This window comes from Patagioenas fasciata, chromosome 3 (assembly GCF_037038585.1).
Source record: "Patagioenas fasciata isolate bPatFas1 chromosome 3, bPatFas1.hap1, whole genome shotgun sequence".
Classification (NCBI taxonomy): domain Eukaryota; kingdom Metazoa; phylum Chordata; class Aves; order Columbiformes; family Columbidae; genus Patagioenas; species Patagioenas fasciata.
The window spans coordinates 37,767,309-37,793,471 of NC_092522.1; the positions used below are offsets into that span (position 1 = coordinate 37,767,309).

At 36.9% G+C, this 26,163-nt stretch overlaps 1 protein-coding gene across 4 annotated transcripts in view; it reads right to left on the minus strand.

Moving 5' to 3' along the window:
- ZFAND3 (zinc finger AN1-type containing 3) overlaps positions 1 to 26,163 on the minus strand; it is a 142,189-nt gene that overhangs the window by 39,225 nt on the left and 76,801 nt on the right. For 2 of the 4 annotated variants that reach the window (XM_071806123.1, XM_065833951.2), the window contains one exon: positions 8,958 to 9,137. The exons of the other annotated variants lie outside the window; for them this stretch is intronic. In XM_071806123.1, coding sequence (XP_071662224.1) covers positions 8,958 to 9,137 — 180 coding nt within the window. The remainder of the gene's footprint in view (positions 1 to 8,957; positions 9,138 to 26,163) is intronic. 4 annotated transcript variants of the gene reach the window in all.

A 26,163-nucleotide genomic window follows, 5' to 3' on the forward strand; every position in this document is an offset into this window, starting at 1 on the left:
AACACAACCTAGAAATGGTTGTGTGTTAGTAATACTGTTGTAAAAGGCTCAAAACATGCCTAATCTAGGGTTTTGGGAAGAAAACCCATCCTGCATCAGAACCCTTACCAAGCTTCCTATTGAAACCCTTCCTATATTCAAAAAAACTGCACAGCAGGTCTGTCCAGTCAGTCTCAACTTTCAAAGACCAAGTATATAGTATTTGTTTTCAATACCGAATTTCTGTAAACAATATACATAACAGGATACAGAATGTATCCAAATATATACAAGAGGGTATGGAATTTCAGTGAACTGACTTTAGACCACAGCTGCCTCTTAAGGTGCAGCAGCTTTTCTTTAGTTTTAGCTACATTTTCCCCATTTCACTGAACAGACATTGACAGGCATCATCACTGTGGACTATCAAATAAGACTAATCCTTGCAATTACTGTATAGTAAATATTTAAACTAGTTGATACTTTCAGCATCCAACTAAATATAAAGGATCTTTATTTCTCACTCTCTAAAGTACAATAAGTTGGTATGTATTCTGCACTTCCCTGTGTCAGAGTTTTTCTTTGATTTAATCTTCCCTCATTAGGTATTACTTTCATATAGGTTTGATTTGTATAGCCCAGCACCAGAGTTTCAACAAAGAGTATCTAGGGATTTGCACGCACGTGTACCAGTGCTTAATAACCAGCAAAGGCGGCACGTCCTCTGCAGCACTTCCTTCTGCTACTGTTTTTGTTCTACCATTAAAAATGTCATGCATAATTCAATGCTATGTAGTATAGGCTTGACTGTGCAATTCTACATGGAAGTCATTATGTTGAATCCTTTTTGTATACATTATGGCTAATACAGGCATCTCTGTATTATTTGAAACCAGGCAGTGTATTTCCCACAGCTTTGATAAAAATTCTGCATGAAAGAAAAGGGAAGCCATGTACAGTAAACCATTGGTTCTTCTTGGCTATACACAAATGTAGACTTATTACTTAGCATGACTCAGGAAAGATCTGTATCTTCATTCCCCAAAAAATAAGTGTTTCAAGGGAATTTAACTGTGGTATATAAAACATGTAAGCAAACAGTGAAAAGCCACACGTCTAGCTTTTAACATGATCCATGGGGTTGCAGACTGCAATTTTTTTCTCAGCACAAGAGATTAAAATGGAAGAATAAAGATATCTTTCTATTTTATATCCAATTAACAGATTAAACAATAGCTTCTGCTCTTATTTTTTTCCAGTGTATGCTTTCTGGCATTTGCATCTTCCCTTCCAAACAAAAGCAGTCACTACCCAGCAATAATGTAATCCCAAGAGAAGATGATTAAAAATGCAAAAATACCAAAAGCTACTTAAGAAATTAGAATTGCGAGAATCACTGAGATTGTAAATTCAAACACAGCATTGATAAAGGACAAAACAAGATCCTCTAACTCAAACATTATTACATATTAAAACAGAAGGTCTTGCTAATGTAGCTGCTGTGTTCGTGGCTTCTGATATCCCTACCCTTCTGTAACTTATTGTTTATAAATATATCAATTTGGAAAAACAGGTTCAAAACCAGTTTCTCTGCTAACTCCCTAAAGCAGCAAAATACTAGGTATTACTTATTTTTCTATCTATCTATTAATATTGTTACTATTTACTGTTACAGATGATTATAATTTCTGTATATTTAAATTGACCTTTAGAATGCTTTTCTGCATTGTCCACCTTCCTTCCTGAAAGATGGTAACAACTGCCAAGGACCACCTGTCCCGCAGGACACCCCGAGTCAGGGTCAATTCTTGTTGCTCCTTCCTGGAGTCTTCGCCAAGTGTTGTGACTCCACTCAGGCTGAACCTCCTGTGCAGGAATAAGTGAAATACCAGGGCAACCCCCTTTGCTTTGCTGTTCGAGGAAGCGCTGAGTTGTAACCCAGAGCAGCTGTGGCAGGTGTGTTTGAGCAGCACTCAGAAGCACTTACCGAGCAGAGGAAGAGATGCAGAATGGAGTGAAACCAGGCTTGTACAAGAGTACAAAGCCTAAGATTACAATAACACACTGAACCAATTACAGAGAACACAAAAACTGCAAACCAGATAATGAACAAACGTGAAAAATAAGCGAAGGAGGCTGAAGCTCAATAACACTCGATCAGAGCAATACAAGCACATCCAAGGGTTGCTTTGAGCTTTCAGTACAGGGATGGCTCCTTCCCAGAAAAACCTCCCCAACTCCCTGCATGCACCAGGCTGGCAGAAGGTAATAAGTAAGAGCCGAATTTCCTTGGAGAGCAGCATTGCAGCCTGGACAGGGAGAATTTCATGGCTATTTGCAATATAGGAAAGAACCCACCTTTGGAAACCTGTCGAAACCAGTAATCTAGTTGTGTGTTTCCTGACTTGGTAGAGACATAATCTAATTAATCTACACAATTGGGCTTGAAAACAGCCATTGATTACCAACATCAATACATAAACAAACAGGAACATAAGTCTCTAGATTCAGTCTGCACAGGCAGAATAACTCTCCTTAAGGAACAAAAGCAAATGAATTTTACAGCACTTAAGAACTGCATGTTTGCTGCAGAATGGGTAAACTGCATGATAATTTAAGCTTTGTTTTTATTAAACAAGTAAGAGGATTGTCTCACATACAAAGAAATACTTTTAAATCCTAGTTTTACAAATCTGCTATTATTTACTTTCGTGGATTTTTATCTACGTGCAGCTTTTGGAGAGGGAAGTGAAACCTGGACTGCTGTGCTGCTGCGGACAGCTGGTAAACTTAACAACTATAACAAAGTAAATAGAGACAAGATTCAGATTCCCCTTTTTTACCCTGCTATTGTTTCACTCACCTGCTTTTCCTCAGTTTCCTCGTTTGTAAAACAGACATGAAACTTTCCTACTTTATAGGTGCAGGCTGAAGTTTAAAAATGTACTTGTGAAACTGGCAGTTAAATTATAATTTTATAAATAATTTTTATGTAACCTTGATAGCTGTGCCGCTCTAACCCACATTTTTCTTATGTGACTATGTTTCTGTTTCATGTTCCACAGGGTCCTTTCACTTTAATAAATGGAACCCTAGGATATACTGTCTACTCTGCAGTGTGAAACGACTATGAATCAGAGGGAACAATTAACAGTGGTACTATTCTACTAGGTTTCATTATGTTTGAAAATTATCATGCCAGAGATGTGGAAAGAAGTGTTCATTTCATAAATCTATGGGCCAGTTCTTGGCTTAAGATGTCAGAAGAACAAGAAATGTTCTTTAAATGAAACTGGGACTAGACTGAAACTTATGGAAAGACCCTCACGCCATGAAATGATGATGAAGGCGACACTTCTACCAGACACTGATTTGTTCAAATTTCTAACTGCCTGTATGCTCTGTAGTGGCACCTAATACTAGTGGTATTTCTCAAAAGACAACTCATATAGCCTACAACTAAATATGGTTTTGTAATTGAAAGCATTCTTGCAAGTTACCAGGAAAAAAAGGGTTTACAGCAGTACTAAATTAAAAAAAAAAAAAAAAATTTGTGATGAATATTCTAAATGAAAAACTGAATTACTGTTGATTTTAACATGAAAAACAGTACCAAAAGGCTATTTGTATACACCATCTAATGAAAATAAGGCTAAAAAAAGAACGCTTAAGAGGTAACACATATTTTACTATCACCTAACTTAATAAAAGAAAAAGCCTGAGAAAATGGCTGGTTCTTACTCTGTGGCACAGAAATTCAAAGATGACTGTAATATTAAAAAACACCCAGGTGCATATTCTATATGAGAACTATGTCCCCCCCTGCTCTGATACAAGACAAACAAAACTGAGTACAAGACAAAAGAATACGTGACAATCTTGTGAGCTGATGAGGAAAATTAGAATTAATCCTCATCATCACCTATCTGCAGCTTTCTCAGTTATGTTTAGGTACAACTTTAATAGCAATATTAAATCCTGTGAGTTAGGTAGGCTAGTTTAGTAGCTCAGCATAATTTTAACAGGTACTGCACTCTTTCAGATCAGAGAAAAACCTACAAATCAGTATCAGAATAAATTACGTTAACAACAAAGCAAATTATTTTCTACAACTATCTGTGACAAGCAAGACAAAAATCAGGCAGATAGCTGAGTCTTTTTACACATCTAGTACTTCATAGAAGTGGGTATACACATAACCTTCAGCCAAAGATGAGCCAGAAAACAAAGTTACCCATAGCCAGAATTAGAAAAAAAAAAAGCAGCTACATCCTGACCTCTACTGCAATGAGGGACTGAATTCTCAAAGTCAGAGCCTTCAGAAATATATATAATGGACAGCACACAGGAACAATTGTCATTTTAGAAGTCACCTCCTTATTTAAGAGGCTCAAAACACAATGAAGGATATCACAACAATAATATGAAATATGAAGTATTTTCAGAGCATACATAAGGAAGCTGTCATCTCTGACTCTAGTGACAAACCCAGGCAAAATGCAAAAACTGTGAAGCCATTATAAACTGGTAGAAATCTTTTGCATAGTGTCAGAGAAAAGGCCATTCAATTAAAAAAAAAAAAAAAGAGAAAGGATGAACTTGTTTATCATTCTTTTCGTAAGCTTATGTTGAAAATACTGACAGAAGATTTTTTTTAAATTCCAAAATCAGAAAAAAATATCATTATTTTGTCTAGTATGAAAGCGTATGTGGCTTTTTGCACAGCCATGCTTCAACAAATCATGAAATTCAGAGTATAAACATCCAACAGGTGCAGCAGAAAAAAAGAGTCTCTCACCTTTCTGCCAGAGATCTCTTACAGAAGCCTGGTACATCTCCGTCTCAGATGCAGTACATTTTATGCACATAAAGTAACTTCACTAAGTTAACTTCATAATCGGGGTATCTCAGTAGTTGTAGCTCATGTAAATGCTTAATAAAATAATGTTTCAAAAGCATTCTTCAAACTTGTCTTGCCAATTTAAGTGTTTTTGATAAAGTAATGATGTTTTAAATACTTAGCTTGACATGCAACAGTTCAGACTCTGAAGGGTATACAACAACTAGTAAAGATTTACACGTATTCAGTCCCACAAATTCATATCTAGGCATTCACAATTCAGCACATACAGAGGAGAAGTGTGGCCAGTGACCATCACCTTCTTTCTGGGCTGAAATCTCCAATGTATTGTTTGACATTTACAGCAATATCTCAGATCTTTGTGTATCTTCTTATCAAGTCTTCAATGTAGAAATACAAAGCATTTAACTGTTCTAGAAACATCAGATGTTCCTTCTGTCCTTTTTCAATTGTGGTTCTTGCTAATTCAAGCTGGTCAGGAAGAGTTAAGCAGGTAATTAAATAAAATCACGGCAGCTAAAGCTAAGAACTACTGAAATATCAAATCCAATCCAGCTGCCAGAGTCAGAATTGTTCATGTTGACATTTCTCCTGTCACATAACAGCACAGTTAGTTTTCAACCTGCACAGTGTCAGCTTTAGGTCTACTCAAACAGTGACGGAAAAATAATGTGACAGCCCCGAAGAAAGCAATGAAGGCCTGAAACTGAGCAAAATTATTCCATGTGCAGTGTGACCTTTTCTTTACCAAAATACATAAAACCTTCCCTAATAAGCTGATTTTCTTAAAGAATGCTGGTGGCTGGACATAGGGAGAGAGAGAAGTGAGGGCCACTGTCAAATCCCTTTTTTCCTGTCTGTTAAAAATAAACAAAATCCCTGTCCACTCAATAAGAAACAGAAACCTCTGACAGAGCAACCAGCCCACATGGTGACTGACACTGAAGTAACTACCATTAGGACCTCCTAAATGAAGGGAGAAGATGAAGGGAAAAATGATAATAGATGAAAACTATACAAAAACTTGAACAGAGAAACTTAACTGCACATGAAGCAGCAGAAGAACAAAACTTAGATTGATTCAACCATCTGTTAACAGATTATTAAAAATCCACACAAATCTAGATTTAGTAAAGCTATACCAATATACTCCTTGTCTGCAAAGGTTTGTTTCAGAAAACTTACTGCAACTGATAAGATCTGAAGGTTCTGGACAGAAAAAGGTAACTCAAGCAGCATATGGGGGAGGGGAAAAAAAAATAATCTTAGAACGTTCCCCATAACACACACAAAAAATTGCAACAGCCAAACAAAACACATGTGAATAAGAGGAAAAACAAAAAAGTCCTGAAGCCTGTATCACGGTCTCCAAGCATAAATCTTTAACACATTTTTGTTGACTGCAACTGTGAGACTAAGCATTAAGTTTCAAATATGAGGGAGAAGAGATATTAATTTGCAAAGGAAATACTGGGGTAGGTGTTTGTTCAGAACTGAGGGTGGCAGGAGATGGAAAGTCACTACAACTGGTTGTGTATGTAAGACACTCACAAATACAAGTCTCACAGAAAATCAAAATAGTAACAATAAAGGCAGAAATACTTGCATATTGTCAAACTGAACTCCTTCAAAATCTACTCCCAGGAACTTTTATCCTATATCATTCATTCTGTGATAAAAAAAGCAAATGGTTACTTTAAAAAGTACAAAAAAACCCTCACTTTCTCTGATACAGAATATGAATCTTACCACATGAAATTTCTATGGTTCTCTTCAGTTGTTGTAACATGAATGGAATTTGTTAATTACCGAAATGACTCGCTGCAATTCTGTACAATCTGTTTACCCCATGGACTCAAGTACTATGGCAAATGCCTTGATGTGAGACTCTTCTCAAAAGCTTGAAAGGGGAGAGAGCGGAGCAGAATGCACCACGAGAATCCTTCCTGAGCACTCCAGTCTTACCACGCTTTGATAGGGATTACCATAATGATCTCATACATTGATTTCTGGTGAATAACCACAATTCTGTTCAGGCCACTACACAGTTCTACATCATCACATGCCACTGTAAAATATTACTCTTTGAAGAACAAAGCTGTAATGAGAGCAGTGCATGCTTTGTAGAACTTGCTGCAAAATAAGTAAATATTGCACAGAAAAAGACACCTTCAAATTAAAATCAAAAAGACATTTAAAGTTTCACCGTTCTTCATTACGGGAAAGAATCTTCCATGCTGAGGCTATTATCCATCAGAAAAGTTCCATCTGTGTATAATTATTTCTGATAAATGATATTAAGCTTCATTAAGGAGGTAGTGGGGATGTGAGAGAAGACAGAGTAAGCTCAAACTGTAAATAAATCTCTCCACTGTATTTCGCTTAAAATCACCCCAGCAGGAAGTCATAAAGAAATTTTTCTATAGGTAATATTTTCAAATGCTCTGCAGGCTGTGCTGCCTAATATCCATCACCTTCAGTGTATGTCCACAAGCTTACGGCAATTCAGGATGAAGGACACTATTTAATCTCGTTCCCTCTTCTCCATCCCTGTAATCACCTTCCCACTTATCCCCAAGACCTTCTCAGCCACGACAGAAATGTTTCGTTGTAACACAATTTAAGTCCTGACTGAACACATTTTCAGAAAACCTGACACATGAAGCAGTGGCAAAGCAGCCTGTAACACCAAGTAGTAGATCCTGGCTAACAAGCGAGCAGAGGTGCGGAAACCCCCTGCCCCGTGAAGGCCCAAATGTGTTGCTGAAGCACAACGTTTTGCTGAATTCTCTAGGAAGGTTGTTTTAAAGCCTTGTTTTTACAGCAGATTACAGGTTTCCCCTGAAGGAGCGCTGGACAGAAGGAAGAGATGACGGGTGCTCAGCAGCAACTGTGTATGTGAAGGAGAGACAAGAGTTACATGGCAAGTTTACTTTTATTACAAGAACTGGTATCAGAACACTCACATTTGAACCCTGCTGTATTTCTGGCAATATTCTCACATACAGACAGAAAACAATAATTCCATTTAAACATTTTATTTTAGTTAGTCTAATAATTATCACAATCCCCAAATGACACTTTGTGCTTTGTCCACAGCCAATCTGCAGAAGTAAAATGAATATATATGCAAAGTTTACACACTTGTAAACAGGATAAATACCTCGGTAACTCAGCAAGACCATCCTATGCAAACAGTTAACACAACTGAAAACAAGTGTAGCATATCAAAGATTTTTTTCTAGTCCTAGTGCTTTGTCAGCATTATTTCCAAGCAGTTACCTCCATGTTGAAGAACCAGAGCAGCTCTAGTAGATTCCCTACTAAAAAATAAGTACGTTTCTCTTGCAGTGTGTACATCTATTTACCAGCCAAGAGGCACAGGCAAACTCAGCTCAAGCAGCATTCTCTCCTTAAAGAATATTCAGAAATAAAGCTACAGTTGGAGGAAAATGAAACTACAAATTAAACAGTTGAGCTTAAGTTGTAGAATGCAAATTTAAAAACTCCACATATTAGGTACAGAATATATAGAAAGCTTTAGCATAATTTAAAAGATGACTTCATCTCATTGTGTTTGTTAATCTTTAACATCTTAACTTACCTTCAGGGAGAACTTTTGCCTTCCAAAGAAGAAAGATAAGTCATGGAAGAAGAGATGGATCACCACATGAACCTTAAGTTTTATGCATGTAACCTAGCAGCAGTCTAGACAAACATTCATTACAGTCAGTGCTATGTGCAACTGCAATTATTAAAAACCAAAAGATTTTAAAGTAAAAATATAGAAGACATTGGTGTTTATCCTAGAATATATATATTAATTTACCAGCAATGCAAGAAAAAGTTTTTCAAAATGAGAGTGCCTCAAAATTGTAATGAAAACGTATACTGCAGTTCAAACAGCTGTAAAGTTCATAAGAAACTCCTGTGACCCCTTCTAACTTGTTCTTCAGTTAAAGCCATCAATGTCTATTTTGTGAATAACTCCTCACCTTTCCCTTTGCCCAAAACACAGGCCATTGAATTGCAAAGGGGGTCAGTAAAACATAAGCCTGAGAAGAAAATTAAAATGTTTTATGCCTCCTTTGCTGTCACTTAGGACTTGTGCACTTACATTCCTCTTTGCTTGGTGAAGTTACATTCAGTTCTGTCAAAAGTTGCTGGTTGGAGTTAGCGGCCTGCGTGGTTAGAGAGGTATTGCTGTTGTCACTGTTCGTTTCTCCAGAGAACAAATCTGACTGGTTGTTGCTTGTGCTGGGGGTAGAGTCATCGTCTGGCTGCTTCTTCTGGAAATCTATCAAAACCAAGATTTCATATGTCATCCCACTTGCTCAATCTAAACATTCAGTGTTAGGCAAAAAAACTGAGCATAACAAAAATAACCCCAAAACACTTGCAGAAGCATCATCATTCTGATAATTTCTATCTCTCATACAACACTAAATTAGAGAAGCCTTCAAGTTTTTACTTCTTAAGAGTTGTTCGTTGTTGAACATCAAACAATTTTAGAACTACACAAAGTTCTTGTCTCCACAGCTGTTCAAGAGCATCCAAAGCTTACCATTGTGTACATCAGTGTACACAGACATAGCATCATTTTAAAAATAGTTCACACAAAGTACATACAAAAGCATAAAGGCACAAACATCCAATGAGGGAAGAACTAAGGCATGCATGCACATACAAGTATAAGGAGATCTTACGCTTCTCTAAAAGCAACACTTCTTTCTGCTGTTTTATGAAATCCCACCTGTAACAGTTGGAGGGCTTTCCAAACCCACAGTGCCAATACCTGATGAAGTACAGCATTACTCCCAGTTCCTGCCAGTTACACTACTGGATTTCAGCTCTGTGGCTGGCTGCCCCAGGGGAACACCCCTCCCAAACAAGTGGATTTTGGTTTGCTTAACATCCAGTCACTCTGCTAATGCAAAGGCACCTCTTCCTTGTGAAAAGACAGATGAAGTACACCACCTCTTGGTATTCTTAAACACATTGTATTAAAAAATGACATATAAAGGGAGAATTTATTCATTGTGCAAACATGTACATAAATCAGTATCGGTTGCTCATTATGATGTCATGACGAGTAGAAAACAGAGCAGTTCATAAATATTTGCAGATGATGATGTGTTCGCCAATGTGACTCACTGGATTTAGGAAGCACTAGAGTCAAACAGTCCCTAAATGCTGATTTAGGACTTAAGTGATTTGCCAGAGAAATTAAGCTGTAACTTCTGCTGTGGAAGATGAGCTCAAAGGCAGGGAGGAGGAGGAAGGAGGCGGCAGACAGGAAATCATCCACCTCCACAACACAGCTCTGAAAAAACAGTGGGATGCTCTTTGTCAGGGATGGGTTACTGGACCAAGGAAGATCTCCTACTCACGCCTCACTCGTTATCAACAGAATTTCACCCGAGTTGGGCTACTGGATATTATTAGTGTGTTTGTACAGTCAGAAAAGCTTCAAGCGCTTGGGGTTCTGCACCAGCCACAATCAGACAGCTGCAGCAATTAGAACTGGAGCCAACACCCCAGATACTCAGTTCTTTACGCCTCTACTGACGGAAGGGGAGCTCACAACTGGAGATGTTTTGGGAACCACCAATCTTTAAATAATCAGTACAGAAGGTACCTCTAAAATTTCACGTTGCCTGCAAACATAAGGTGGCTACAAAAGTTGTGTTTTATGTGAGAATGTATCCAAGGCAGTGCACAGAAGTAAAGCTGTGTTGTGTGCACGTATCAGAAACGGGAGCAACTCCATCTTCAAGGAGCAGAGCAAAATTAATAGTTAGGGTCAATATTATACACTGTAAGCAATCTATAAAATGCATTTAAAAAGAAATTCTAGAGTTACAGAACACCAATAGTTACTACGAAATAGTAAGTGCAAGTTAAAAATTCTCAGCCAGTATCTTTTTTTTTTTGCTATAATAGATAGCTGCAAATACTTTACTCAGGCTGCACCAGCTCAGCGTTATCCAGAAAAGGCATTTACAGAGAAATGTAAACTATTTTTACAATATGGACTACATAATACAAAGTCCTGACAGTCCTTTAATGACAGTATGGTAAGTACTAGTGCTACACTGTGTTTCCCAAAGCTGCAAGTTTGAGAGCACACTGACCAAGCTGTTTTGGTTTTTGGATGGTTTTGTCTTGTTTTTTTCTTCCCTGAAAAACTATTCACTTTTGCAACCTATTGATAATTTCCCCAACTTTAAAGAGAGCATAAAAGGCTGTCAAAAATGATCATTCAGTGACAGCATTTCCCAACAAGTTTTCTAGTGAAATAGTTCAGAGCTGCCACACAGCAGTGAGCTCCACCATGGCAGTGAAATGCTCTTTGCCTTCGTGAATCCAGGACCTCGTGTTCAGAACTAACTTTTACTCAGAGCACAAATCAATTAACTTGCAAACAGGTCTTAGCCTGCTCAGCTGCGTGGAACCTGAGAACACCTCTCACCCTCCCTTTTTAACCAATTTTTCAGTGCAGACAAGAGCACTTGAGACTGCCAATCTCAAATGCCCTAAGACACACTAACTGTAACTGCAGCTGTATTATTTACACTATGCGGTCCAGTATTTACCCAGTACAAATACCTTTATATCAAATAACACACGGGATAAGCTCTATTATATTTCTTCCGTGTACCAGTGGGCAGCATTTGGGTTTTGTTAACCAGGAGTCTTGTTAACACAATTAATTTGCAGATCACCTTGATTTCCTCCCAAGCACAATTAAAGCTGGCAATAATTACAGGAGAGCTGTGTCCAAATAAATCCAGTTAAACCCTAACTGCCTAAGAAATAAAACAAAACAAAAGGACACACACAACAGAGGCAAGACCCTGGCAAATTTTGAAGGTGAAGCTTTATTCTGATTAAAATCAGAATATAATTCTGTTGACAGAACAATGACCTCTCCTAATCATCTCAACGAGGAAGAAACAGAAGAGTTGGCAGATATTAATCATAATTTCCAGAAGTTTCTATTTAACTAGAGGTGCATGCAAAACACTTTAATTTTTTCCGTATTTTTTACTGGGACTTTGACCATGCTAGCAAAACCCATGCCAAAATACAAAACTGACCAAAAATCCATCAAACCCACTTTCCCCTGTCATAGTTAATGAAATGTAACTATAACTTTTTACAGAAATTTCAACCGGTACACAGGTTTAGTGGAAACAAACTTTTTCCATCAGTCAGTAAATAAGTTTTCTTTTTCCTCTCAACATTGTATCTTTTTCTCCACTGTCTTCAGGTTCGGGGTCTTTTTTGTTTTGGTTCGGTTTTACAGTTCAAGATATGCTGGTGTTAGTTACAAGATAGTACCAGCACCAAAATAAGATGTGAAAATTAGCCATTTCCTGGATGGGGGAATAACAGAAGGAAAGATCTATCAATAAAATGCATTAAATACAACCAATAAACTACTGCATAGTAGAGAAGCTGCTGGTAGTAAGCAGCAGCACTGCTGGTCTCCTAATTCCAAAACTCAATAAAGCAAAGAGGATTTAAGGGTTGCACCCAGCATCTCAGGTAGCTGAGCAGGAGCAGAAAATCCGAGGTAGGGCTCTCATGTACTGGGTGTTAATGGTAAGAGTGTTATTTTTGTTTTGTTACTAAAGATTCTTTGCAAACAAAACAATGACAGTGCATATACAGACATGATACAAACGTTTCATATTCTCTATATACAATGATTTGAAACAGTTTAGACTAAAAGAGAGGCAAGAAGACAGATTTGTTCTGGACAAGTTCTTCTGCAAGACAATCTTTTAGCTCACAAAATAACATGGATAATAGAAGCTATTACCTTTACAGCTTCTGATTCTAACCCATAAAGCCAGAGGTGCCACAAGAAATGACATCTGCACAGGAATAAACTCTCTCATACATTTGTCTAGTTATTGTCACCAGGCTGGGGTGAGCAACCAGGAAGAGCCCGTCTTTCCAATATGTTCCTTTCACTAATTACTTCAAGATCAAACTAACAAATATTTAGAACATCCAACCTCTTCTATCACCTAAAATACTCCATTTTCTGTGATATAAAAGATCAGACAGTCCCAGTTTCAGTATTGAGTTTACTTTAGCCATCAATATCGAACGAAACACCTGAGGAAACACTGAGTCCTCAACTTTTGCTGACTGCAAGGGGCCTGTAACTAAGCAGGGAAAAACATTTCAGCTTCTGGTAAGTAACTTCTGTGATTACGATCAGCTGAAACTTGAGGTAAAGGCAAATAGGAGCAATATCAGCATGTCGTAAAGCATTTTATTCTGCAAAAGACAAGCATGTCAAAAATACTATGGGAAATGACTTAACACTAAGCCAGAGCATTTTCTCATTTGCACTCATGATATTGTATAAGAAATTATAAAATTTATGAAACTCCCAAAGGGCCATAAATGTTGTGTCTTCTTTTAGATATTTTAAGGGTCATGGTTATAAACACTCCCTATTCATTGGTCTATAACAGATGTTTTCATTAATAAGAAATAGGTCCATTCAAATAAATTATGGATGTTGCAAGAAGCGTCAGAGTAAACAGCATGCTAAGCACAGAAAATTAGTCTTTAAAGTAATTATTTTGGTTGATAGGCAGTATTACACCACTTCTTTATTCTTCAGGCCTACAGCTCCCATAACTTCACAGTGTGAACTAGCAAAAAAAGTTATTTGGAGAGTGTTTGCTTCTTACGCTCCATTAAATGTGCAATCTGCACATTTTTTATTACCAGAGCATCTTGTTCTTTTACAGAGCATAAGTTAATGTGTTAGTGTCACATCAAGTGTCTGCTAGTCCATCAGTATCCCAACATACACAATACACTTTTACCATACTCTTAAGTTCTGCACTTAAGAGAAAATGTGTTTTGAAAGTACTCTATGGGAAGTAACACAAATATTATGACATTGAAACTAGTACAGGGAAATGGTTATTTTAAATTACTGCATAATTTTTTTTTTCCTTCACATGCCTGGAAAAACTGTTCATCTGTGTCCATGAAATAGTATTGCAATACCTAAAGATCTCATTTACTTATTTATTGACAGCTCTTCACTAGGCTTTTCTGGTTCACAGCTTACTGAAGGCATTTCAAGTGTCATTCATATATAACTACATTTTGCATAATAGATTAGTGTGAAATGGATAAAACCTTTCCTTTAAGTAGATATCTGAATGCACTCTAAAGAACCAATAATGGACTGGGAATAAAGCTCCATTTGGGAAAAGATCATCTTTTTCTTTTTAAATACCACAGAGACAAAAAGATGCACGAGCCCATTCACAGAATGAACACAGAGAACCTACCCCAAGGAGAATGCACCACAGAATTTGAACAAGCATTTGTATTAGAAGACAACAATCATAACATGGAATCAGAGGTAAGTACTGTAAAAAATTACATTATAATTTATTTAGAAATATATAAACAATATGTAACACACACACAAACATATTTCTTAATACATCCACAATAATAATAGCAATGCTAGGTGAATGAATTAAAAATTAGACTGTAGTGTATGAAATAAATATTGCAGTATATTCTTGTATGAACTATCAGCAGAGTTCATCACTTTCAGAGTTAAGCACGAAGGAGAACTAACAAACCAGCAAAAATACTAGAAAGGTGATTTTCTATGCAACTGAACTTCATTTACAATTGTGAGTGCATGTGGTACAGGAGAACCATTCAGCTCTTCAGGTTTTTCTTCTTAGATATGACTTTTTAATTTCTTCCAGTTTATATTCATAAAAAAAACCTAAATGAGTTCTTTGTGCCCAGTTATCCTTCATGATCGGTACACTTTTTAAAGTAGTAACACATTATTAATAAGAGTTTCAGGTAATGTTGTGATTTGCATGTTGCATGTACTTGGCTTTTCTTACGGATTTCATTTTCTCTTCAAAGCAGCAGAAAAAAATACTAGAAAAATCGCAACATAAACATGAAGAATAAAAAAGATGGATCTTCAAGTGTGATCAACAGTGAGAACACGGCTGCAATTACATGTATGTATCATTCAGAAATAAAATTGTTATTAATATGACGGTCATAATTGTAAAACTACTAAGATATTTAGCATGATTTCTCTTTTTTTTGCATTAAATTTGATGACATTGTATTTTGAGGTGTTCTTCTGAAAAAAGATACCCTCTGCTTAAAGGTGACATTCTGAAATAGGCTGTCTTTCTAATGGTTATGTAAAATGACTCCCTCAAAGTTACAGAGGAAGCTCCAGATTTGACTATCAGATTTTTGCCTATTATTTGGCTAGAAAATTCATTAATAACTAACAAACAAAGGCTAACAAGATAACAAGCATAACATTATTATAGATGGCCTTCAATTTAAGATCCAAGATCAGAGTCATTAAATAATATGTATGCAGACATCTTTTTTAAAGAAAAACAATTTTCCATAGGAGTAGAAGAATCTACAGTAACCTAGTAATCTAAGTAACGCCTAAAACAACTTCCATGACTGCCATGAAAGAAATTGCCATTTTTACAGCACGTGATCCCACCATCTCCAAAACTGGTTGCAAAATAACATTTTAAAAACCCTTGTGTCACATTTCTTATTGCTACTTAAGTAGCATGCTTACATTATTTAATCTAAAGTTTCATTATTCTGTAAAACTCACCAACATAAGAATAAATATTCTTGCCTGTCATCACAGGATCCAACATACTGAAGCTATGAAGACTTAACTACTATTTTAACAACCCACTTTCAGTTTGCCGTTACAGAATCCCTCAGGTCCGCAGTCAGCATTCATACCCGAATCCATTACAGAGCATGCACAGTGAGAAACTACTATGTAAAGGTACTATTGCATTGCAAAACCTAAAAGCAACAAGGGGATAACTATATTGCACCAGCATTTGATAGTGGAACTAGGAAACTGAGACAATTTATTACCCAACTACTTGAGACTGTATGGATTTTTGAATCCATATCAAAGGATATTGGGAATAACCCAAGCCAAGGTGAAAGCATGGACTTCAAACAAACCGTGGAAAACATTAAGCAACCACTCTGTCATAACTGCAAGAAATATTTTACTTTTCAATAATATGGAGAATGCAGATTTATTAGGAGGAACATGTGCCAAAACAGACTACTTGCAGAACACCAACCCAGTGGGCAGCTTGCCCTGCAGTCTGAGATTCCTCCACTGCAAAAGGCGGCAATGGTGACGGTTTGACCAACCCTAGCAAGAAACAAGAAAAGAAACTCTGGTGCTCAACAGCCAGGAACAGTAAACTGATATAAGGTTACAGAGTTAGTCTGTAAAACTAAATGGCTGCAGTTACTTAAAGGATCCATTTTACACTTAAGAGAATAATCATTTAAAATGATCTGAGGATAATACGACAGTGGAGATATAACAGGACAGTTTTTAAAAAAAAATCTTAGGGAAAGCAAGGTAACTAGGGAAACCTACAGAATTTATTCTCAAAGCAGAACTGGAGAAATGTGTAAGATGAACATTTAAAAATAGGTCAAAATTCTAGAAAATACTCAAGTTTAGAATTGATTAAGAGCAGCACACAACCTACAAAAAGTAGGCAGGTCTTCCACTTCTATCTCTAGAATTCTTGTAGTGCTAGTATCCTTTCTATGAAGCCAAACAAATAAGAAATGTCTCATTTCAAATTAAATTAATAGTGTAATGATATGTCAAAATCTATGCTCCTAAAGGGGAAGAAATATTCATTTTGATGAGAAGAATCCGATCCATAAACCCATAAAATAAGGACTTTGCAAGAGCAGCAAGTCATATGAAGTAAACTAATGAACTTCTCAAGGTGCTTTTGTAATAAGTGAGAGATCTTGTAAGTGGGACTGTTAACTGATAGAAGCAGAATTTAATTAGCATTCATATTCATTCTGGACACTTCATTCACCAGGCACGTAGGAACTAATATTGTTTTAATAAAAGAAATGTTTCAATTAGCTTTTCTTGTACGGGAGCTATCTTTTAAGTCACCTTACCATGCCCTTTCCAATACCTAGAGAGAACCCTCCAATTTCAAAACATATGTCTATTATTTTTTAATTAATTCCTCCAGTCTGATTTATGTGGTTCCAATTAAAGCGGACATTTGCTTCATTTTCTGTCAATAACAGTCACATTTATAGTTCAAGCATTCCCAAATATTTGACTATACTATAAATCGTCAGGATTTTCACAAGGGATAAAAGGTCTCTCCAGTAAATTAAACCTTTCCAGCACTAACCCACAAACCCCTCATCAGTTCCCTCTCCCTCATCTCCAGTTAAAGTACCTTAATAACTATCACTAGGCAAACTCTCAAAACATCCCTCAGATAGACTCATTTATCAGACTCTTTTCCCCAGTCTCCTTTGAACAGCCAGAGGCAGAGCTAAAGGCTGTTCTAGAAGGGAAGGGAGAGCAGGCACTTTTATTGCCTGGCCTCACCCCACCATGGCCACCCCAACCCTTTGCAATGTGTCTTAAGGGAAGATCTAGTATTTTATTACTATTAAGTTTTACCACCAAAGCAATCAACGGTAAGGTGAAGCATAAGGGGTGAGCTTCTTCCCACTCTTCCCAACTTCACTTGGATCTGATGCTTCTTGTTGTAATAAGTATCTGCCTTTCATATGCAGTAGCTAGAGAAAAGTGCGTAAAGGGAACTTTAAATATGACAGTCCTCAGTCGCAGGAGCAAAAGCTTTGCTATGGTTGGAGTTTATATGAGCAATTTGTGACTGCAGTGATCTGCAATAAGATGAAAAAACCCTAGGTCATGCTTTAATCACTCAAGTGAGAAAGCTCACTGGAAACTCATATGTCACTTCTGTGCCTTAGCTTCAAGCTCCACATTTCACCAACTTCCCAAAGGAGATCAGGAGCTTAAGGGAGTAGCTGGAGTCTCCCACTTGCCATCCCCTCCATCCTGTTCTGTAATCACACAGGAATGCGTGAGAGCAGAGTGTTCAACCTGCCAACAAAAAACCTGCAGAAGCTCAAGGACCAAAAAAAGGACAGTTGATCTAGATTTACAAATGCAAAAGGTCAAACACAGCACTCTCACTAGATGTGGTTGCCGCAAACCACTGTGTTACATTCATTTCTGACTATGGAATGCCATGGCTCAGAAACTCAGTCCCAACTTAAGCACCCCTTGCTTATTTTCAGCAAACTTGAAATATATATATCTGTCTTTTCCAGTCTTTCAGGAACAAAAATATGAATATGCGTAGATATCAAGTAACCTCTTACATTAAATAAATATTGCTTAGGCCCTTCTGTAAGCAACAAAACATGCTGAAGTTTTGAGTTAATAAAAACTATTTTATTTTTATTCCTACTTATTCAAATTGTCTTCTAGAAGAAAACAGTAAAAGTGTTGAATTTATCTAGTCAATGCCAACACACGTTTTCATTATTAGCCAATTAATCCTGAAGAAAATAACTGGAGCACATATTGAAATTTAAAATCAGTATGCAGTCATTCAGTGAGTTACATCTAAAGCGTATGGATTTTTTAATGTTTTTTCTTACAAATGCTGACTATTTCAATATTTAGACACTTTACATTAGTGTTTACGTTAAAAGAAGTTTAGAAAAGGAAGACAAATGGGAAAACTACTCACAGAACGATGCGGTCCTGCCCCCCCAGTGGAAGAGACAGATACATACACTTCTCCTCAATTCACTCATTTTTATATATCAAATAGATGTGAACTTAAAGCATCTCTTGTGATGATGAAGTGATCCTTCTGCCTGTCAGTGCTGGAGGATCACTCCGGAAACTGGCAAAAACACAGGCTCTTGTCTATGCCTTAATATGGAAACAAAAAGAAAGTGCAATAAACATAAGAAAACGATCCTTTTGCTTCTGACATCCATGATTTGTGATTTGACATAGTTTGACCTCTTGTGCTACCACTTACAAGTTACTGGAGATGAGAAATATCAGCCTTTTGGAAGTGCTGTTTCCAGAGCTCTGGATTGCAAATGGTGGTTATTGGACATAATAAATAGATGAGGTTCTTAGGAACATGGTTTAGAGGGTGACTTGACAGTTAGGCTTGACGATCTTGAAGGTCTTTTCAACCAAAATGATGCCATGACTCTACAACAGATCTGGGATCCCTTTAACAGTAGTCTTCACTAGCAAAGCATAAATCTCTAAATCAAAGCAGCAACATGCCAACCTTTAACAATACATTCGTTAAATGCTGGTAACATTGGGATGCTACACATGCAAATAGATTCTGCGGCCAGTCCTCCATCTTTCAAGTTTTGTTTCCATGAGTTTAACAGTGTCACACCCATGGAATTAGGAGACTGACTCATGGAAAGGCCTCAGCTATTCTGCTTTTCATCTAGAGCCTCAGAGAAGACTTACAAGGTTTTGCAGATACTTCTATTAATGACGTATAAAACGCAAAAGCTTTTTTGAGTTTTCAACCTGGGCGGGGGGGGGGAAGAGTGGTTTTCATTATGCTCTAGAAAGAACAACAAGAAAAATCATCCTAAAATGCTTACTAAACAGAAAGGAAAACAAGATGAAAAATGTTGTTCTCACACATTCAGCTAGTTTGTTACACTTTCTGCAGTGCAAAGGCCATGGCAAGGAACTAAAACATGCTTTCAAGAAGTGTTTGAAAGCATTCTTTCCAGCATTCCTTGTTATGCCTAAACAGAGTTAGAAATAACAATTATATAGCCCCTTCAGGGGCTTGCATTCTATGGACTGATTGAACCCATCCCTGAAAAGGTTATAGAGAAAATCCTAGAAATTATCTGTTTCTTGGCATTAATAAACTACGAGATAACGAGTTAACAAAAACATTTCTCCTCCAGTTAGGGTGGCTAATTGTGTTTCAAGTACAAGTAATTAGAAGCATTACTGTGGAAACTAACAGAGAACTGGCACATAAAATTCAGATCAAACAGCTAAATATGAATAAAGGATGAATAAATTTTCAGAAAGAGGCGACTGATTGCTAGAAGCTATTAGCTGTTCCGTGCACGCTGTTCTCATTACCTGCTGAAAGCACAAACACGGAGAGCCTGTCCTTACAGACCAGCAAAAATAGCAAAATGTAACCGACCCCAGCAGACAGAGGGGAGGGCAGCAGAAAAATGAAATTACATGACAAACTCAGAATAAACTGGGTCAAGCAGCCCAACCCTCACCCATCATACTCAAGGAGTTAGAGTTGCAAGAAACCCTATGTGCAATTCACTAGCTTTAAAAAAAGTTCCACTAGTTCTTCAAGAGCAGTCTCTTCTTCAGCAGGTGTCTCATACCATGGAGTTTCCAGTTCAGTGTACGATAGAGCAGATTAAACTATGTGATGTCTACCACCAGAGGGAGGTGTTCTATTATACTGCATTTTCCTAAAACCTCCATCCCTGCACATTGATTTCAATTCTATTTTATCATCATCAGTAGGGAACAAGCTTCCTTCTTTCTGTAAAGACACTTTGAAGAGTCTCTTATTATATATATCCACTTCAGACCAATTACTGCTATGGCAAATTTGATTTTCTGTTCAACAGAAGTACCTTGGTAACTAATCCATCATTTTCATCTCAAACCATGAACTCTGTCCTTTATCCTCTTTCCACTCCATAACACAAACCCAATAGAAATGCTCCCCTTCCATATGAACAGGAACCACTACAGAATTTCTCCCAAAGCTACTGCAGCTTTCACGGAGGGGAGAAGGGGGAAGTGTGAAGTGGTATCACCTTGCTATCTTATCTGAATCGGTGCAGCAAAACAAACTTGAAAGATACAGAAATTTAATAGGAGAAAAAGAGTTGCAGAAGCATGACTGATGTCATTTCATCTTTGGTAAATTCTACTGTATAAATTTGTGCGAATAACCAGTAGTACAGTTTCCTAGAAGACAAAGTAGAGGTGCCTGCAACATCTGACTACATGCATTTTATTTGTGCATAATCAGGCAGACATCTCTGGAAAAAGATTCAGGGTACCAACATGAAAAGAAAAACTACTGCAATATAAAGTGTATAAATCACACTCTTGCCTAAGTTGACTATAGTGGGCAATGTAGTTATGCATGGAAAAACAAACATCCCACAACCCAGCCACTTTGCTTTACAATGGTTCCAAATATTCCACACACATAAGGAATAAAAACAACTCCCTCATGTTTGAAAAAAGGAGTCATATGCTTCCTGCGCTACAGAACTGAACAGCTAATACCGGCACAATTCAAAATAACAGCAAACAGAAACACAGATGAAAAAGAGAGCATCAGGATTTCCTGTGGATGACTTCAAATACCAGGTACAACAACTGCAGTCTTCAGGAGAAGAAACCTGTCATCCATTGCATTGGCTATTTCTAATTAAAGTCTGCAAGTTCTTTAACGTATAGTAGTTTTTATCAAGGGACCCCAAAACATTATATCTGATCTTGCTGGAGAAGCAGAAACTTATCTAATAAAGGGGGAGTAAAGTCTTCCCTATTAAATGGGTTTTGCTTGGAAACAGCAACAGTAAATCCAGCAGGTAATACTCTGTGGTTGACATTCCACTGCTCTTCCTCATCTAAAATGCTGTAAGGTAACATTTTAATGCTGCCTAATTGTCTGTATATTAAAATATCTCTGAGGCAAACAACTTCAGAAGTTGTTCTTCTGAAGGATGGATTTTATTCTCATAAAGTAGAGCCACAGTGACAGATATGACACCAAATGTTTTTCTGCCTATATATAAAATAAACTTCAATAAAATAAATATATTTAGTGCAGGCCAAAAGGGAAAATGAAGGAATTTTTTTCTATATGGGAGAAGATCATTAGAATCATTACTTCAACTCATACTACGGTCTTGGATTATCTCTAGAAACATTATTTCTACACACACAAAAAACGTTTTACACATTGGTTTAAATAAAAGTGATCTGCAGCAGATATTCTAAAAGTCAACTTCAAGGAACATTTATCTTCCTCTTATTTGTCCAATGTTTCTGTAAACATTAATATATTAAGATTCCTGGCAAATAACAGTGGCAGCTCAACTGAAAACAGGAGTGAAATGAAGGTATTTCAGATGATTACATCAATCCATAGCCTAATGTTTGAGGGTTTTTTCCTAGAACTAAATTCCAAGTTGATGCATGTTTTCTCTAATATTTTAACTAAGAAATTAAATTGTAGACTTGCATGTTGTTAACTGCACTGATATTCCACAGGAAGGCAAATCCAGTTAAGACTGAAAGTTTGAATCTTAAATCTTGTTTCATAAAGGCGAGTGTTCTGCATGTCTGTTGCACTCAATTTCATAAAGGCCCGAGAGTGCTCCTGGTTCTGCCCTGTCTTCTTCCTGCCAAATTCAGCAATGACTAAGAACACATTAGCAGTACAAACACTCTGATGTGAAACAAACACATTAGATTCCATCAGTGTGCCCCCTTGCTAATTAATTTGTGACCCCTGTAATACACTCTGGAACTTCAATCTACAATATTCTCCAGTTCCCAGTTCAGAACATAATTCAATCTTGATTGCAACACTGGTCTGGCTTCCTGCTTATTCCTTCATTTCCAAGTCCTCCAGGCTATATTAGAATGTGTTAGCTGCATCTGGGATAAACAGTGTGGTTACAGAAGCTCAGCTTTCAATTAAAAGATTTCAATACCCCATATTTAATTTTATGAAGAAAGCTTATTTTTATATTTTGCAGACATTTATACTAACAGCTGTGCTGCTTCTGCTTTGCCTAGTATGTCCCAAGTCAAATTCTTCTTTATTAAACTACCACCAAACCAAGTTCTGGTTGTGATGCTGCTTGAAATAACACGTTTAAATGTGTACATTTAAGAGTTTTTGAAAAACAAAGGCAAATTAATCAGTGCTCCAAAAGAGACCATGGTGGCATAGGTGATTCTGCAGTTATGTTCAATTGGAATACTTCATCTTGCTTTACATTGAAGTCTCCCATGTTACACGTGTGAAGGTAAAGCTCGTATTTATTGTTGCGTGATCTTTTCAGTACTTGCAAATACACTTTCAATACTGTTCGCTGCATTTTCATAACCATTTTGTAAGGATATCCAACTGCTTTTAGAGATAGCGAAAAGCTGCATATGAGAAAAATTAAGCCACTTGCCTAATTTCATGCTGGAGATGCATGACAAAGTCAGGAAGCCTACACTCATTTAAAATTTAGAAAGAGTTTTTTGGTATTTTTAGAAGTTTTGAGAACAATTTGCCCTGTTTTCTTAGTCTGGCACTCTTGGCCACTATTGCTGACAGGGTGCTGGCCAGTCAAAGCTTTGGCTGGCCCTGTACAGACATTCTTTTATTCAGTTTCATGAACTATTAAGGAATTGCTCACTTGTGCACAGGAAACAGTTTGAAGAGAGCAAACAACACTGTAAAGAGAATGGAGTTGAGGAAAGAAGAACAGAAATCAGCAAAGAATATAGTTACGAGTACACTGGGTGAAGAACTCAGTGCCACAAATCAATCAATACGAATATTCTGATATTAGCCCTTTTGCTTGTAAATTTTAAGGTTTGCCATTTATAACTTACTTAATCATACTGATCCCTCCAGGCAAACAAAACCCGTTTTTAAAAATTATTTCTGAAAAGAGCTCACCCAGCCCTTCTGAAAAGAAAAAGCACTTAAAACCTCTTTATGAACATTACACAACACCTAAGTACCCTGCTGTTCTGCAAATATTAAAGTGACTAGCATAAACTCAAATGAAGTAATGCCAAGGCTAACATCGAGAGCCTTTTCAGTCCCTCACTTTTGCTCTCTTTTTCAAGAGGACTCTGAAGTAGCTCACCATGATGTATGGAAAAAATTACTACTTTCTAGTTCTAGAGCTTCTTTTTCTTGCTCTTCAAACCTGAAATCTTATCCCTTCTCCACACTCCCTCAAAAAAGCAGATTTGGAAACATGAAACTTATGTCCTCTGGTCTATTTAAAGATGATTTACACAGTCTGTATTTCCCATCAAACTTGCTCTACAAGAAAACTGCACAATGACATTGATTTGCTATGCCCTGAGAATAACTGCACCAGTCTGTAAATCAGCAGCAGTCCTTCGCGTTGGAGACATGGCACTACTCTTAGGAATTTCACACTAGCTTTCACATCAAAATTAAGTAGCAGAAAAGTAATAATTTTTTTAAAAGTTAGTCATAAAGACAGCTATGAATAGGATTGTTTATCAAATTCATTGCAATGTCAGATTCTGAAGCTTTCTGTTAATTCATGCTAAAGATTGAGGAGGACATTGGTCAGTGGAGAGTGGTACTTGGACATGCCCATGAATGACGTGTCTCCAGCTTCTACATTCAAGACTCATGTTCATGATTTTCTGCATTACCTGCCTGCCAGATGTCTTCTTTTCATCACTAACTTTTAGGGAGCAAGTATCAGATCTTACATTGATGGACAATTCTTGCAACTTTTTTTCCTCCTCCTTTTTAATAGTATTCCCAATCAAATGATACCTTAGAGATATTCTATGAAAAGGAAGTTAAGACTATTGTTGGTCATATTTGCATTGTCTTCTCACTTGAGTATAATTCTACTTTCTTTTGTCATTCTCTTCTGCTATTAAGCATAGTTAAAAACAAAACAAAACAAAAAAACAAGGGTAGAAGCAAGTAAGTGTAACTTTATTCTTAACATGCTGCGTAATCAAACCATGCTAATGCTAGGCAAATGTGAGCAGTCCCAAAGCACCTGAATCTTGTCAAAAGCAGAGTATGCTGACAGTATCACGTTTAGGAAGATCTGGAAGTTCAGTAAAGGTACAGAGCTATCCCTCTGCTATCTGATTTAATCTTCACAGCTTCTTTAAGGAAACAAGTCTTAACCTGCTACTCAGACGCTGAGAAAGCAGAGTTTCTATTATCTTCATTACTTGTTCAATGACAGCAGACTGAAAGGCTTTCATCAAATCTCACGCGGTGAAGAACAGAAAGCTGTAGCTTTCCACCTGGATGCCTGATTAGTACCAAAATATCTTCAAAAACACCTGCTTTTAAAAATAGAACTTGGAAGCAGAGCTCTCTGGGTTAACGCAAAATGACTGTCTAATTGAAGTTCAAATGAAACTGACCCAAAACTGCCAACCTACAACTGCTTTGCAGATTTTTGTCTTACTGACAAAGCTACAAGTTATTTTTACATCACAGTTTTTCACAAGAAGTCTATAGCGGGTTATGTCATGGGCCTGTCAGAAATGCCTAGATGTTCCTCCAACCTCCTGTGCTCAGGACTTACACTTGCTCAGTTTTCCAGAAGGAGCTGGAAATAGCAAGTCCACAACTGGGAATTTCTGAAATCTTTCAGAGGTTACGTGCCTTGTTTAGACATAAGGCAACATCTATTCTGTATGCAGCTGCAAACAACAGATTTTTTATTTTTGGAAATACTATCTAAGCTAAAGAACTAGAATTCACGCCAGAAAAATAAAGAACACTAGAATATATATGTATCCACTTAAGAACAGTCTCTATTTATTGAAAATGTCGAGACTATGTACCTATATTTTATGCAGTTTCCTAAAAAACCCACCAGATTACTCCACAATTCAATTATTCATCTATTAGAAATTTGCAGATGCGAACAGAAAAGCAGCCATATGAGAGCAACTTCAAGTATGTTTTCCAACTAAAACTGTAAATGCAACCTAAATATTATATTTATTCAAAATGCTATTCTACAAATAAATATAATAAGAGCAGAGAGAATGGAGTAACAATGTTCCTGAGTTATCATGCACCTGAAAGCAATTTTATCAGAAAATAAAAATCAGAATGGGCCTCACAATGAGACACTGAAATAACTGCCTTTTTCAATATTCCAACATTAATTTAGATTCTAAATTATTAGAGAAGTATACGTATATATATATACACACTAAGCACTCATTTAACTACCCCCAAAAAGCCATTTAGTTTGGCTAGTTCAATTTAAAGCAAAATGCATCAATAAATCTCTCTTAAATTTAATGAAGTTCATGCATATCTGCTGCTCTCCTAAAAAAGATTTGGCAAGTAAAGTTTTTCTGAGGAAACCCAGTAGGTCCATTCTGTTCTCTGTTGTCTCTGTAGAGATTTCAAGCAAGCTGAGGCACATCTGCTCATCTAAACTCTACCACAGTCCTCCTTTTCAGATGTAAAAGGTGTGTAAGAGCAGAACTATTTAATTCACCCATTTAATCCTCTTAATATTCTAAGTATGTCAGAATTTGGTCACAATGAAATAAGCTTTTCTCTTGTGGCACAGTATTACTTTTAACTATTGTA